Here is a 12,642-nt window from a genome sequence, read left to right as displayed (position 1 = left end):
TACAGTGAAGAAATAACACTGACACTTCGGTGTCGGACTACGCGAACTTTGACAGATGGGTCATTTTTCAGAACGTGTTCTCAGTAAAACCACAGAAAGCATCACAAGAGAATCACACTGACAGAGTAACCACAGAAATACACACACTTGATATCTTTTATAAAGCCCCTTTATGTTTGGTACCGTATATTTAGATCAAACCTGCTACAGTGGTGACTAACTGGTTCAGAAAAAAATCGATCATTGTATCTGTTTTAGTGGTGGCTTTTTCTAAAATACCAGGACTAGGTCTATATGTACTACATCACATAAAGCTAATCCCATTTTATTGTGGAGAGAAAGATCACCCCTGAACCAAAACATGCATGATTTGTGAGCTGGCGTGTGACCCCACAAACAGACTGTGTGACCCTATCTTGTCCAATGCAACGCTGTATTGCTTTTAGTATGCAAGCCAACAGACAGAGTTGCAGTTGTTTATTATTTATAGATGTCCCAAATTAGCCACAAATTAGCTAATACCCCATAGATGTAGAAAGCATCTATGAAGCATAAAAGTAATGTTGTAATTTAGATTTATGATGCAACAACAAAAATGTCAGCCAAAAAGTGTCAGTTCCTGCTCACTGTAAATCTCACCCTCCCCTCCCCTCCCCAGGTCAGAGATGTTTGCCACCTGCTGTATGTGTAATAAGAGTAAAATCTTCAAAGCACCAAGTTACAGAAATAAGCTTGGAAACACCCCCTCCCCCAATCATAAACTCAGTCTCTCAGACCTGTCCTGGTCTTTGCTTCAGTTCGCCAGCAGAGGGTGTAATTGTTCCACAAATTCTGATGTCGTGCAGAAAAGACACAGACACAGCATGGGGTTGAGAAAGTTGAGGATACTGGCTCTATAGGAGGTAATGCTGTTAGTTTGACCAGGGCACTTATTCAAGGATGCCAAAAATGAGAAGAACAACTCCACTGCAGATGCCAAGCTGCAGCTGCCTGCCTTTTGACCATAATGTAATGATGCCAGAGCTAAAGAAGCAGCCTCCAGCAGCAATCTTTGGCCACAGCTGACTATTTCTTATACCAAAATCTAAAAAAGACAACAGTTACATTAAGTGCCTCTTTGATTGTAACCTGTGGCCCTTTGCTTTATGTTGTCCGCCCTTTTATGTCTATCTTTTCCTGTCCTATCAATATAAAGACAGAAAAGCCCCAAAAATAAGTTAATCTTTGATGTTAAGATACTCAACTTGTAGCTAGAGGTCTGTCAGGCTTTTAAATTAACTTCAACATCAATATTACTTCCATAATTGCTGTTGTAATCACACCCTAAAAAATATTTAAATGGAAAGTAAGTTGCACTTCTGAGTACTTTATCAATCAAGTACTTTTATACATTTATTTATCAAGTCCAGTGATTCCAAGTGAACTTTGACTTTTTATGCCTCCACACCGGCAACAGCCAAGATGTTTTCAGGTTGTCCCATTCTTGTAAACTCAACATCTCAGGAACGCCATGAAGGAATTTCTTCAAATTCATCACAAACATCCACTTAGACTCAAAGAAGAAATGATTCCATTTTGGCGGTCAAAGGTCAAGGTTATTGTGACCTCAACATAGATTTTTAGCCATAATTTGCCTCATTCTGGATTTAGAGCGTCATCAGAATGACTAATGGTGATCCTGTGAGTGAGTGAGTTTCACCTACAGCTCAGAGAGAAGCTTCTAATCCAAAAATGGAAAGAATAAAACAAAAGCACCACATTCTGTATATCTATACTCCATTTTTAATCAATTACATGTGATCAATTGCATGTGTACCTGTTTAGCCAATAAATCTATAATAATCCTTCATCAGTTCAAACATGTATATTCACTGAAATCATTCACACCACCAGTAAAGTGATACCTTTAATTTAGCTGAAACAATAAACTTTGTAATTTTCTACACATATATACAATTAAACATATATATATGTATATATAATCATATATATATAATTCTTTAAGTGATCACCACATGATTCTATGAGTCTGGACAGACATGGATGTAAACTGCAACTTGACTGGTTGGTGGAGGCATTTAACCAGAGTGTGTTAGGTTGCCAGGAACAAATATTTTAGAAAAAACATTTACAGAGAATATTTTGCAAATAAATGTATGAACATTTGTGTTGAGGACAAACAGTTTGTAGATATGTTTACTATAATTGTTTCACTTCAACACCTAATATAGAGTACTGTGGCTATTGAATGACGTAGTTAGAATATGCAAATAGTTATTTGATGCAAATGTTAAACAAGATATCTACATTCCTTTTAGGTATAAAACATTTTCAGTGAGTCTGCACTGTGCTGTACACCATGTCATTCGGGGCTGATGGAGGTTGGTCGTCAGGGATAGTGCAGTACACATGGTATATGTCAGACTAGAAAGGAAAGAAACCAACTGTAAGAGCTCTTTAAATCTGAAGCATCTATAAAACTACATATATAGCAAACATGTTCAGTACTGAGCCCCGTCTCACTTACGTCCTCAGTTTGAGGCTCTCGCCTGTCTAGTTTGTCAGAACCTGCAAGGAAGAGAGAACCAAACACAAAGATGATTGTTTCAGTCAAGTTTAGTATTTTATTGCAAAATCTGTATAAAATAAGAAGAGACACAGTAGTAAGATGTGTAAGTTTTCTGTAAATACAAAAGCCTATAGTAGGCTATAATCCACCTGATCATGTATTCATTGTACTCCCATAAAAGTAGATGTCTGCAATAAGTCTTCAGTGATTAAATATCTGTATCATAAATTTAAAATTTTTTTTTTTAAAGAAATCTATATCACCAGTTAGTGAAAATATTATGGAAACTACTGTTGACATAAAATGGCCACAGATACCTTGGTCTCTAGTGGAGAGCCCTCTAAGTGTCATGGAGAGAATATTCTTTATTTGTCATTCATGCATTCATACTGTTTAAATGACTGTATATCAATCTACTTGTGCGTAAGCAAACACAACCTCACCAGACTTCAGTTCATTCAGAATGCAGCTGCCAGACTCCTCACTAATTCTAACAAAAGAGTTCATGTGATCCCAACTTTAGCATCATTATACTGGCTACCAGTGTATTTTAGAATCTATTTTAAGGATTTAATTATCATCTTTAAGGACCGAATGGGACTGGCTCCTGAGTAGATCAACGACTGTTTAGTTCCATATGAGTTTAAGTGTAGCCTGAGCTCCTCTGATGAGTCCCTTTTAAATCTCTTTTAAAAACTGACCACCCTGTTAAGAACTAAATGAGGGGATATCTTTTGGAAGAAAGGTGTTCATCCCCCCTGTAGAGTTCCAGAGACCACATTGAAGCTGTTCTGGCGGCACCTGGTGGCCAAGCATTTTACTGAGACGACTGTTTTTTCCTTTAATTTGTCAACCGTCTGCAGTTGCTTTTGAGGCCTACCAACAGAACAGTCATGGATTTGTTTGAGAACTTCTGTCTGTTTCTGTGGACAGAATCCATTCATGTTTTCACAAGGCTTTTATTGTATTGTATTTATCAAAGACAAACTCAGTACAGAAAGAAAGGGCTGGCAGCAGCAGCTCTGCAGCGGAAAAGCTCTCTACATGGTCACCTCAGGCGTGTCACATAAAGCAGCTACCAGACACTGCTCATGCAGTTTATGTGTACCAACCATAAACCACTGAAGATATTTTTGTCCTTGATGAGAACACTACTGTTATATCTCTTACTGCTTTCTACTGGGGAGACCAATTGATCTAAGAATTTGTTTTATTGTCACTAATTACATAACTGTGCCTGTTGAGCAGCGGTACTATATCAACATACCAACAACCCTGTTCAAAGTAAAATTCAGTGAGCTGGATACTGGAGCGTGGTGCTGGGAGCAGATGATCAGAAATAATTATGGCTTAAAGGAAAGGGAGAAAAGTCTGGTGAGATAACACAAAAGTATTGCGAAGGAACGCCAGGTTAGTCCCCACAAAAATTCTCATGGTGACCCTTAAAAGGCTCTTTAGAAACTGGTTAGAGATGAAACAATGTCAGACAGGAGATGGAAATGTAATGAGTTGATGCTTCTGTCTAAAATCAGACACATTTCTTGGGACAAGTGCTAGTGTTAATACCCTGAAATGTTTGTTGTTCTGGTGTTTACTCTAACTATATATTTTATAATTATAAAGGCATATAATATTAATATAATTGACAAGTCATTCTATAAGATACACCTTCTGGTATATTTTTAAAAAGACACCTTTCAAAAAACTAATACTCAAAATAAACTAAGCAATGTTTGTATGTACAGCATGAAATATTTTCTCCATCCTGTACATGAGCCTTACGCTACACTCATGTAGGTGTAAAGTGAAGAGCAGCTCACCAGTAGGACATTCAACACCAGGTAATGAGGTGATCACATCAAAGGCTTTATCAATATCTGCAGAGAACTTAAGATAAAAGGAAAGATGGGAGAGGAATTCATGAGCATTAATTCACCTTGAGGAGTTCACTATTCACGTTTGATTATTTTATATGATGTGAATGTTAATTCTGACAGAAAAAAGTTTTTACCAATCCCTCATAGTCAAGATTTATCATGTACATAAAGTCATCTACAAAAGAAGATAAAACACGGCTCAATACACTAGAAGACCAAAATATGATACAATACATAATGCACATTGTATGTATGAATAATACAGTGAGGTTGCCTGTTTACTAAACGTACACATTACCTGTGACATTGGTTTGTGTCCTATACAGAAAGAAAGGGGAAAATTATTTGTTAATAAAAAGTGTGTTCTCGTTACACAAGTTAGCATAATGCACTGTAGTTATTTACTGTTATTTCCCCAAACACCTCTGTGACTTATGTGTCCACTACTTTAAGCCCAAGGTTTAATAGGAAAATCAAGTTTACTTAATCCATAACTGAATAAGCACAATGTCTGTATGAAAAAAATGGTGATAGAACATATGCTGACTCTTTTTTTGCTAAAAAAGTAAAAGAAAACAAAAAGGATTCCTTACCTCTTGTAAGAACATCCTTCTGGAAAATGCAAAAAAAAAAAAAAAAACGAGAGATATAAGCACAGCAGAGCACTGAGGTTGCGCTTGTATTTCTGATATTCTTCATAAATATAATCTTACTGGCTGATTTCCAATCATATTAATGCATACAAAGCAGACAGCATAAACACACACTTATTATTATCACTCTGCTGATTAGTTCATGAAATTGCCCTCTGCTGCTGCAACTGCCTTCACCACCTCAACCTGCTCCTTATACTTCAAATTGTTGGTTTGATTTATGTTCATGTATGTGTTTAATAATAGCTCTCTGTCTAATCCTGTGCTTATTTGAGAGCTCTCTCCGGGGTGGAAAGTACATTCAACCTTTACAGGGCACACAAATCGAGTTCTCACCAGTTCTTCTTTTGGTACAGAAAAGTGCCAGTCCCAGTAAGATAACACCCACAGTTACTCCAAAACCAGCCACAACTATTACCGACTTCCGAATCCATGTTTCTGTTTCGGAGGTCACAAACAAGTGTCAGTTTCACTTCTAACACAAAAGCAGTAAGACTGAATATCTTAAAGGGTATGCCTCACCAAATGCAAATTAAACTTGTAAATGAAGTTGTGAACATGATAATTATGCAAAACATTGATACGACAATATGACACTGAACAATGCATACTGCTCAAATCCATACTATGTGCCCTCTGTAGGCGAGGTGGTAACAATTTTAAACCTTAAAATATTAAATCTTGTATTTATTTATATTTTTTAATGTAATTTAATTAGTATGTGCTTTTTGCTCACCTGATGCTAGGATTAGTGACGTCTCAGGGAACAAGCTAGCTTTAGTGCTAGCGGTATTTAGTGTCAGAGCTATTGTAACAAATACAAAGTAAATAATATTAAAAACATACACAGCAATACATCTTGTTTTTTTAAAAGCACTCATACGAATCTCACCTGTAATATTGCCTGATGCCAGATTCATGAGAGTTGTGACTATAAAATAATTTAATAAATGTTAAAATTTAAATAATGTCCACTGAATGGCTTACTTCCCCATTTCTTGTCATTTTAAAGTTATCACTGTCTAATAAAGCCATTAGGTGCCCAAACTAACAGGACAAAGTCAGTGTGAATCATTGAGAAAATTAGTAGTTGTGTCACCTGATGCTGGTTTCACTGGTATTAGGGAAGAAGAGATAAAACTATCAGTGTTACTTGGTCCAACAGTCAGACCTGGTGAATAAAGAAAAATACATATAACAAAAATATTAACATATAATGTAATATACATATAATTAGTCAATAGTTAAAGTCACTTAATATGAAGCCTTACCGGTACTTCTGTTAGGTGATGTTTGTGTTGCAGGAGTTACAAGAGTGGAAGCATGAGGCCGGCTAACAGTCAGACCTGGTGAATACAGAAAAATACATAAAACAAAAATATTCATATAATGTAATATACATATAATTTGTCAATAATTAAAGTCACTTAATGTGAAGCCTTACCTATAATTCTGTTAGGTGATGTTTGTGTTGCAGGAGTTACAGGAGTGGAAGCATGAGGCCGGCTAACAGTCAGACCTGGTGAAGAAAACCTTTTTTAAACTTTGTGATTTGTGATAATTTTCTGTATTTCTATTAAATTAGATATCATGTCATACCTGTGGTCACAATAACTGCTGATCGTGTGAGACCCGAGTTTGATTCTTTTTCCACAATGTCTACAGTAAAAGGAAAGTGATTTGTGCTTGTCAGTTTTAATGTGTAAACATAATTTGTGCAGCAAAAACTCGGTCACTCAGTCGACAACTGCGTTCCAAACTGAAATATTTGGTGGCCGTGAGATATTGTATAGACATTCAGGGTCCCCAGAGGAGGAATCCAAATGACTCTGGTGATCCCTCAGCTTTTGCACGACCATGAAGTTGACATTGTTTTTGCATTTTAGTGAAGTTTCTTGAAAAACTATTGGACAGATTGCTGTGCTACAAATGTCCATGGTGACCAGCAGATGAACCCCAATGACCTGAGGAATGTGATACCTGGACTTTTCATCTAGTGCCACCAGCAGATTAGAAGTTTGAGCTTATCCTGTGAAATATCAAAACTATATCTTAAACTTTTAACCTGAGAGGAATCATGTGTGCAACCACATTATTCTGCAATTAGTCCAACTGGGCAATCTACTAAACAGGTACCTTCCTAAAGAAGAAAACACAACCTCCATTTGGCCATTACTGTCCTCAAAACCATCTCCTTGTACTTGGCCTGTTAACTTGATTCTGATTCTGATGTTACAGCGTCGTATTCAAACATTTCATATGACATGGTGGCACCTTTGATTAGACATCGGAGGGGGGGCAAAAATATTATAATTGATAGCCAAACCTACTGAAACAACATGTTAATTATTGCAGAAATCAGGTTGGTGATAAAGATGCCATCAGAAATCGAAATTCAACATAAAGAACGATATAGCCATAACTTTATTTGTCCTTTGTTTGATTACAAAATTAATATTTTCAATTATTCATATTCCCCACCCCTCTGCTGATGTCAGGAATATGGCAGTCAGTGTAGGATGAACTTGTGCTGGTGAAGGCAATTAAAGAAAGACTCAAATGTGGTGTTTTTCTGAATTTACACATTCAGTGGTAATTCACATTCATACATTTTAAGAAGTGTTGTGTCACACAGAGTAAACTCATTGTAGTTTCTGTATAAATGTCTTCTGTGACTTACAGGTTAAGTTGCCTCGATCACTACGAGGAGACAAAGAGCTGGATTCATTTCCCAAACTGTAATCACAGCTGGCATCACTCTGTTGATTTAAACTTAGACGTCTCAGCAAATCATCAATTTTGACGGTAAACTGGCAGAACCACTGATTGGTTGAGCTTCTTTTCTTCCAGATGGTTGTTGTTACACCTGGATCACTTTCTTCTCCAAAGTACAGGTTACATCTCGTATCATTATAAGCAGATCCAGGCAGAGAGCAAGTAAAGAGAACGTGTTCACCCTCAAAATGCTGAAGACTCATCTGTGGTTTTTGACCTACAGAAAGATTAATGAAAAGTTAAATACAATGTGACATTCTGCTACCAAGTACACTGTATGTTCTAGCAGTGTAGCAACACTTTCAATCAGTGTTCACATTAAAAGAAGTCCTACATTCATTACATTTTTACAATGAATTTCAACTTAACTCAAATGGTTTATAATGACAATTCTGTTTGTTATCTTGCAGCAGTATATGATAACATATGAAAGAATGGGAAAAGGAGTTACACACTGTGTATGGTGATGGAGGATATGTCACTGTGTGGAGATGGAGAATTTAAATCCCCAATCTTTACAGTGTAATAACATTTCACTTCAACCTCAGCAGGTGAACTCTGATGTGACATTAACAGCAGTTCAGTTCCTGTCAGTGTCTTCATACAAGGAAGGACTCTGACAGTTCCTCCGCTAACAGTGTAGAAATGACACTGAGACACAGAAACAGATGATGGAGCCTCACAGCTCAATGTGACTGAGTCTGTCTCTGTGATCACCAGTGAATTCACTTTCAGTTTAGGTGGATGAAGAGCTAAAGATTTAGAGGTGGACATATATTATATCAAAGACTGAATATGCACATTAGTATAGTATTCATATTGAGAAAACAGTGATAACAGCACAGCTGGACATGAAAGATAACAGATCAGAGACTGACCGTGAACTTGAATCTTGTGAAAGGAATCTGTTGGAAATATGTTTTAATGAGATAAATAGACTTAATAATAATAATTCATTCATAACTTCAATCAAGTATTATGTATGTTATATGGGAACATACAGGAAATTAGTTATGGACACTGCAGTTCCACAATAAGTTTACAAATAAACAGCACAGAGCAACAACTCACATAAAATCATCAAACAGAATGTGTAGTGTGGTATAACATGCTGATACATAATGACTCATATTATTATTATTATTATTATTATTATTATTATTATTATTATTATATTAATATCAATGTCAATGTAAGAGGTTTAACTTACACATGAGGAAGACAAACAACAGGTGTCCAGCCATGATGAAGCTGAATACTGAGACTGTCCATAAAGGTACTTTAGTGTCTGACTACAGACTCTGACATACTTATGTGTCATTTTGCGGAACTTCCTCCTGCTTGCAGGAAAACCACAGGTAGCATCAAGTTAATCATATAAACAGACTCACAGCCACAGAAGTACACCAACCTTACATCTACTAATAAATGATCTTCTTCTTCATCTACTTGCTTTGATACAACAAAAATAATCTACCAGTGTTGGTTCACTGATGTGTTCACACACATACTTAACATTGTCTGCTCTAAGCAAACATGCAGCTATTCCATTTTTGTCCTGACAATTCAACTCTGCAATCTGCATTACATTTCATACTTACAGAATTATACACGCTGTGTATTTTGCTGCAGTTGGAACTGAAGTATAGTCAATGTCCCTGATGTTTCCCACTGATTCTCTTACTTAGCTTGTACTGCCTGGGAAAAAACACAACTAAAACACAGAAGTGATATTAATAGTAGAGGAACTACGTGACCAACATTACCAAATAAAACAGAGAAAAAGGTCTGCGGTTTTCACTATTGCTCAAAAAGTAGAAACAACCAGAATGCAATGGGCCGTAGTGGAACAACAAATACTCTGGCTGTTCTACAACATTGTTGTAAATATGCCAGAATTAGAAATAGGCAAATGCTAATTTCTCTCTGTAATCCAGGTGTAAGAACTGTCAGCCTGAAATGCATAAAATCCAAAGACAAAGTTAAAACTGGTGGGTGATGTACTCTGAGTTTGGCAGTGCTTGGTTTTGGCTCATCTGTTTTCAAGCAGGTCACAAATTTCCTGGTATTTCTGATAAAGAGTAAATTAAATAGGAATTATTAGCAGGATTTCAACTGACTCTGCTGGCTCCCACCCAATCCAAAAATGGGCAAGGAGGTGAGTCATGGGTGGTTCTGAGGCGGGCTGGATGAACAGCAACCTGTGACAGCACCCACCTGTCACTCAAAGCTATTGCTTAACTTAAAGCATTAATATAATTTAACCAGGTGAGTTATATAACATTCACCACCCATACATTTGTCATGAATGGAAACATTTTAAATATAGAGAACCAGAGACCTGTTTGTGTACCAGGCTGTAAACATGTTTGTTTACTTCTGCTGTAAAGTTGGAGCATTTTAATTTGAGGCCTTTGTCACTTTTGTAGCCCGGCCTCAAGTGGTCGTTTGGGGAACTGCAGTTTTTCGTGCTTCATTTGCCAGCCACAGAGGTCGCCACTTGGGTAGTCCAAAACTAACTGAAAGTAATCAAGTTACATTACTTAAATACCGCCATATTTGGATTAGGTTACTACTGTAGTACTACTGTACTACTTAATTTCCGCCTATAATGCACGTGTGTTTTAACTGTAATCGTAAATTTCAAGATAGACAAAGGTATTGATGAAATGTTTGTCTGCAATAAATGTCTGCAAACATTCAGTCCCAGTTTGGTGACATTCTGACAATTATTTCCAGAGATAAATACGTACAAATAAGGCAGACACTGGTAAAGCCTAACGTTTCACTATTTCTGGTTTTGGTAAGAAACATCAGCCAAATAAACTGATTTTTGCTGTAAAATCTTTTTATACGGCCATCCATTTAAAAAACTGTTTTTTACAGTTCACCTCCAAAAAATTTAAAGTACTATTTTGCAATCTTGGACAAACCATATGGCCCATTTTGCTAAATGACAAGCATTTCTCTAAAAATTATTGTTTCAGATTAATTGGACTTTGGCGGGGTAAGAGGAGACATTAAGAAGTGTCTGTAGAAGGTGCATTTGGCGACGGTCCCTGCCGGCTTTAATTTACAGACACTAATAGATTGCACCTGATGCGATTGATTCACCTGGTCTCCTTTTACCGGAAGCAACCGCATAAAGACGGAGACGCTGGACGTGCAGGTGTAGCGTACTTTTAGACTTCACGTTATCTGTCGTTTCTTGTTTTTTTCTTTTTATATTTCATTCTCAGTAATGCCTCCCAAAAAGACAGCAGCAACAGCAACAGCAACAACAGCAACAGCAGCAGACTCTGCTGATCCGCCTGCGCCGTCCTCCACTGAAGCCCCGGTGGAAGAGAAGAAATCAGGTCTGAGAGCTGTAAATCAGAAAACTACTTTTTATTTAAATGTCATTATTAACCCAGCTGTTTAAAAAATATCAAATTCTCCAGAAGAATTCTCAAATATATATATATATATATATATATATAGAATTCTAATATATATATATATATATATATATATATATATATATATATATATATATATATATATATATATATATATATATATATATATATATATATATATATATATACACATGGGTACATGTGTGCACGTTTTCTCTCCAGGTGCTGCGGCGGTGCGCAAACTTGCAGCTCATCCCTCCACTGCAATTATGGTGAAAGAGGCACTGAAAGAGTTGGACTCCCGCAAAGGGGTTTCATATCAAGCGATACAGAATTACATTAAACAAAAGTACCCCTCGGTGGATTTGGTAAAGTTGAAGCACTTGGTCCGTAGAGCCCTTAAAAAGGGAATCGAAACTGGCACCTTGGTGCGGCCTGCAAACTCCAGTGCCACTACAGGCGCAACGGGGAAATTCAGGGTAAGAGGTCAACTCTACAGCTCCATCAAACTGGGTTAAATGTCATTAATCGTAATTATTTTTCATCTTCTGCCTAAAGCTTGCACCAAAAGTCAAGGAGGCAAAGCCAAAAACTGAGAACACTGATCCAAATGTGCAAAAAGTGCCAAAAGCAGCCAAGGATGGAGCCAAGAAGCCCAAAAAAGCAGGTATAAATATATAAATGAAAATGACTACAATCAGTAATAACCATATTAGGTGTCTGTTTTAATACCCTGTACCTTCTTAAAGGTGCTACCAAGAAGGACACTGCCATTGAACAGGACCAGTCACAGGAGGTGAGTGCTCTGAAGAACAGAGGTCGTATTTTCATATAGGTCTGCAGTCAAGTTGACAAGTTACACTTGTTTAAAACGTGGACAATATTTCCTCGATTTACATTTTTCTGGCCTTTTTTTTCCCCCCTCAGAATTAATTCCTGGTTGGTAATTGTAAAACCGTTAATCTAGAGAAACTCTGGCACATACAACAGTTTAATATAATAAATCTTTTATTCACATTGGCGTTTTGGGAATTTAAGGAATCAAAGCCTCCCAAAAAGTCAAAGAAAGATGAAGATGCTGTCGCTACCACAAAGGTTGCTCCAGCAAAGAAGCCAAAAGCTAAAAAAGTTGCAGAAAAAGAGGACGACGAGGAAGCGGCAAAACCAGCAGTCAAAACTAAAGCAGCAAAGGCCACCAAGGAGCCAAAGGCAGGAAAGGCGTCCCAGAGCAAGGCGGCTAAAGCGAGCAGTGAGGCCCCTGCTGCTAAAGCAACTGGGAAACGAGGGAAGAAGACTGCAGAGTAAATTTATCGTTCTTAACTGATGTTTTATACTGTTTTGTTTTGCAATAAAATCTTTATTTTTGAGCT

The 12,642-nt window shown here is 37.0% G+C and overlaps 2 protein-coding genes across 5 annotated transcripts; one reads left to right on the top strand and one right to left on the bottom strand.

The window, feature by feature from the left end:
- Positions 1-1,759: 1,759 nt before the first annotated feature.
- Positions 1,760-9,588, bottom strand: LOC127372552 (uncharacterized). 4 transcript variants are annotated; one of them, XM_051416435.1, is made up of 18 exons: positions 9,476-9,588; positions 9,085-9,214; positions 8,753-8,779; positions 8,330-8,626; positions 7,780-8,091; positions 6,699-6,758; positions 6,544-6,618; positions 6,371-6,445; positions 6,199-6,270; positions 5,992-6,030; positions 5,836-5,904; positions 5,436-5,537; positions 5,040-5,058; positions 4,745-4,764; positions 4,581-4,621; positions 4,390-4,456; positions 2,528-2,568; positions 1,760-2,424 (listed from the first exon to the last, which is right to left on the bottom strand). In XM_051416435.1, the coding sequence occupies exons 2-18, from the start codon at positions 9,116-9,118 to the stop codon at positions 2,332-2,334; spliced, it is 1,443 nt and encodes a 480-aa protein (XP_051272395.1). In that variant the 5' UTR covers positions 9,119-9,214; positions 9,476-9,588; the 3' UTR covers positions 1,760-2,331. The 4 variants fall into 4 exon arrangements, with proteins under 4 accessions (XP_051272395.1, XP_051272396.1, XP_051272397.1 ...); XM_051416436.1 differs by lacking the exon at positions 5,992-6,030; XM_051416437.1 differs by lacking the exon at positions 6,371-6,445.
- A 1,307-nt stretch (positions 9,589-10,895) lies between these two features.
- On the top strand, positions 10,896-12,639 carry LOC127372567 (protein B4). Its single transcript, XM_051416459.1, has 5 exons — positions 10,896-11,230; positions 11,495-11,751; positions 11,831-11,939; positions 12,022-12,068; positions 12,311-12,639. The coding sequence occupies exons 1-5, from the start codon at positions 11,116-11,118 to the stop codon at positions 12,575-12,577; spliced, it is 795 nt and encodes a 264-aa protein (XP_051272419.1). The 5' UTR covers positions 10,896-11,115; the 3' UTR covers positions 12,578-12,639.
- Positions 12,640-12,642: the final 3 nt, after the last annotated feature.

This window comes from Dicentrarchus labrax, unplaced genomic scaffold (genome assembly GCF_905237075.1).
Source record: "Dicentrarchus labrax unplaced genomic scaffold, dlabrax2021, whole genome shotgun sequence".
Lineage (NCBI taxonomy): Eukaryota > Metazoa > Chordata > Actinopteri > Moronidae > Dicentrarchus > Dicentrarchus labrax.
Note: the sequence above shows the minus strand (reverse complement) of the source record. Positions and strands in the feature narration are given on the sequence as shown.

Excerpts from the sequence above, each read along its gene's own strand:
- LOC127372552 (XM_051416435.1), bottom strand. The coding sequence starts at position 9,118 with ATGGCTGGACACCTGTTGTTTGTCTTCCTCATGT. Across the intron at positions 8,627-8,752 it reads TCACAAGATTCAAGTTCACG|CTCTTCATCCACCTAAACTG; the intron begins GTCAGTCTCTGA and ends CTAAATCTTTAG. Across the intron at positions 6,759-7,779 it reads TGATCGAGGCAACTTAACCT|ACATTGTGGAAAAAGAATCA; the intron begins GTAAGTCACAGA and ends CTTTTACTGTAG.
- LOC127372567 (XM_051416459.1), top strand. The coding sequence starts at position 11,116 with ATGCCTCCCAAAAAGACAGCAGCAACAGCAACAGCAACAACAGCAACA. Across the intron at positions 11,231-11,494 it reads GGTGGAAGAGAAGAAATCAG|GTGCTGCGGCGGTGCGCAAA; the intron begins GTCTGAGAGCTG and ends TTTTCTCTCCAG. Across the intron at positions 11,752-11,830 it reads GCGCAACGGGGAAATTCAGG|CTTGCACCAAAAGTCAAGGA; the intron begins GTAAGAGGTCAA and ends TTCTGCCTAAAG.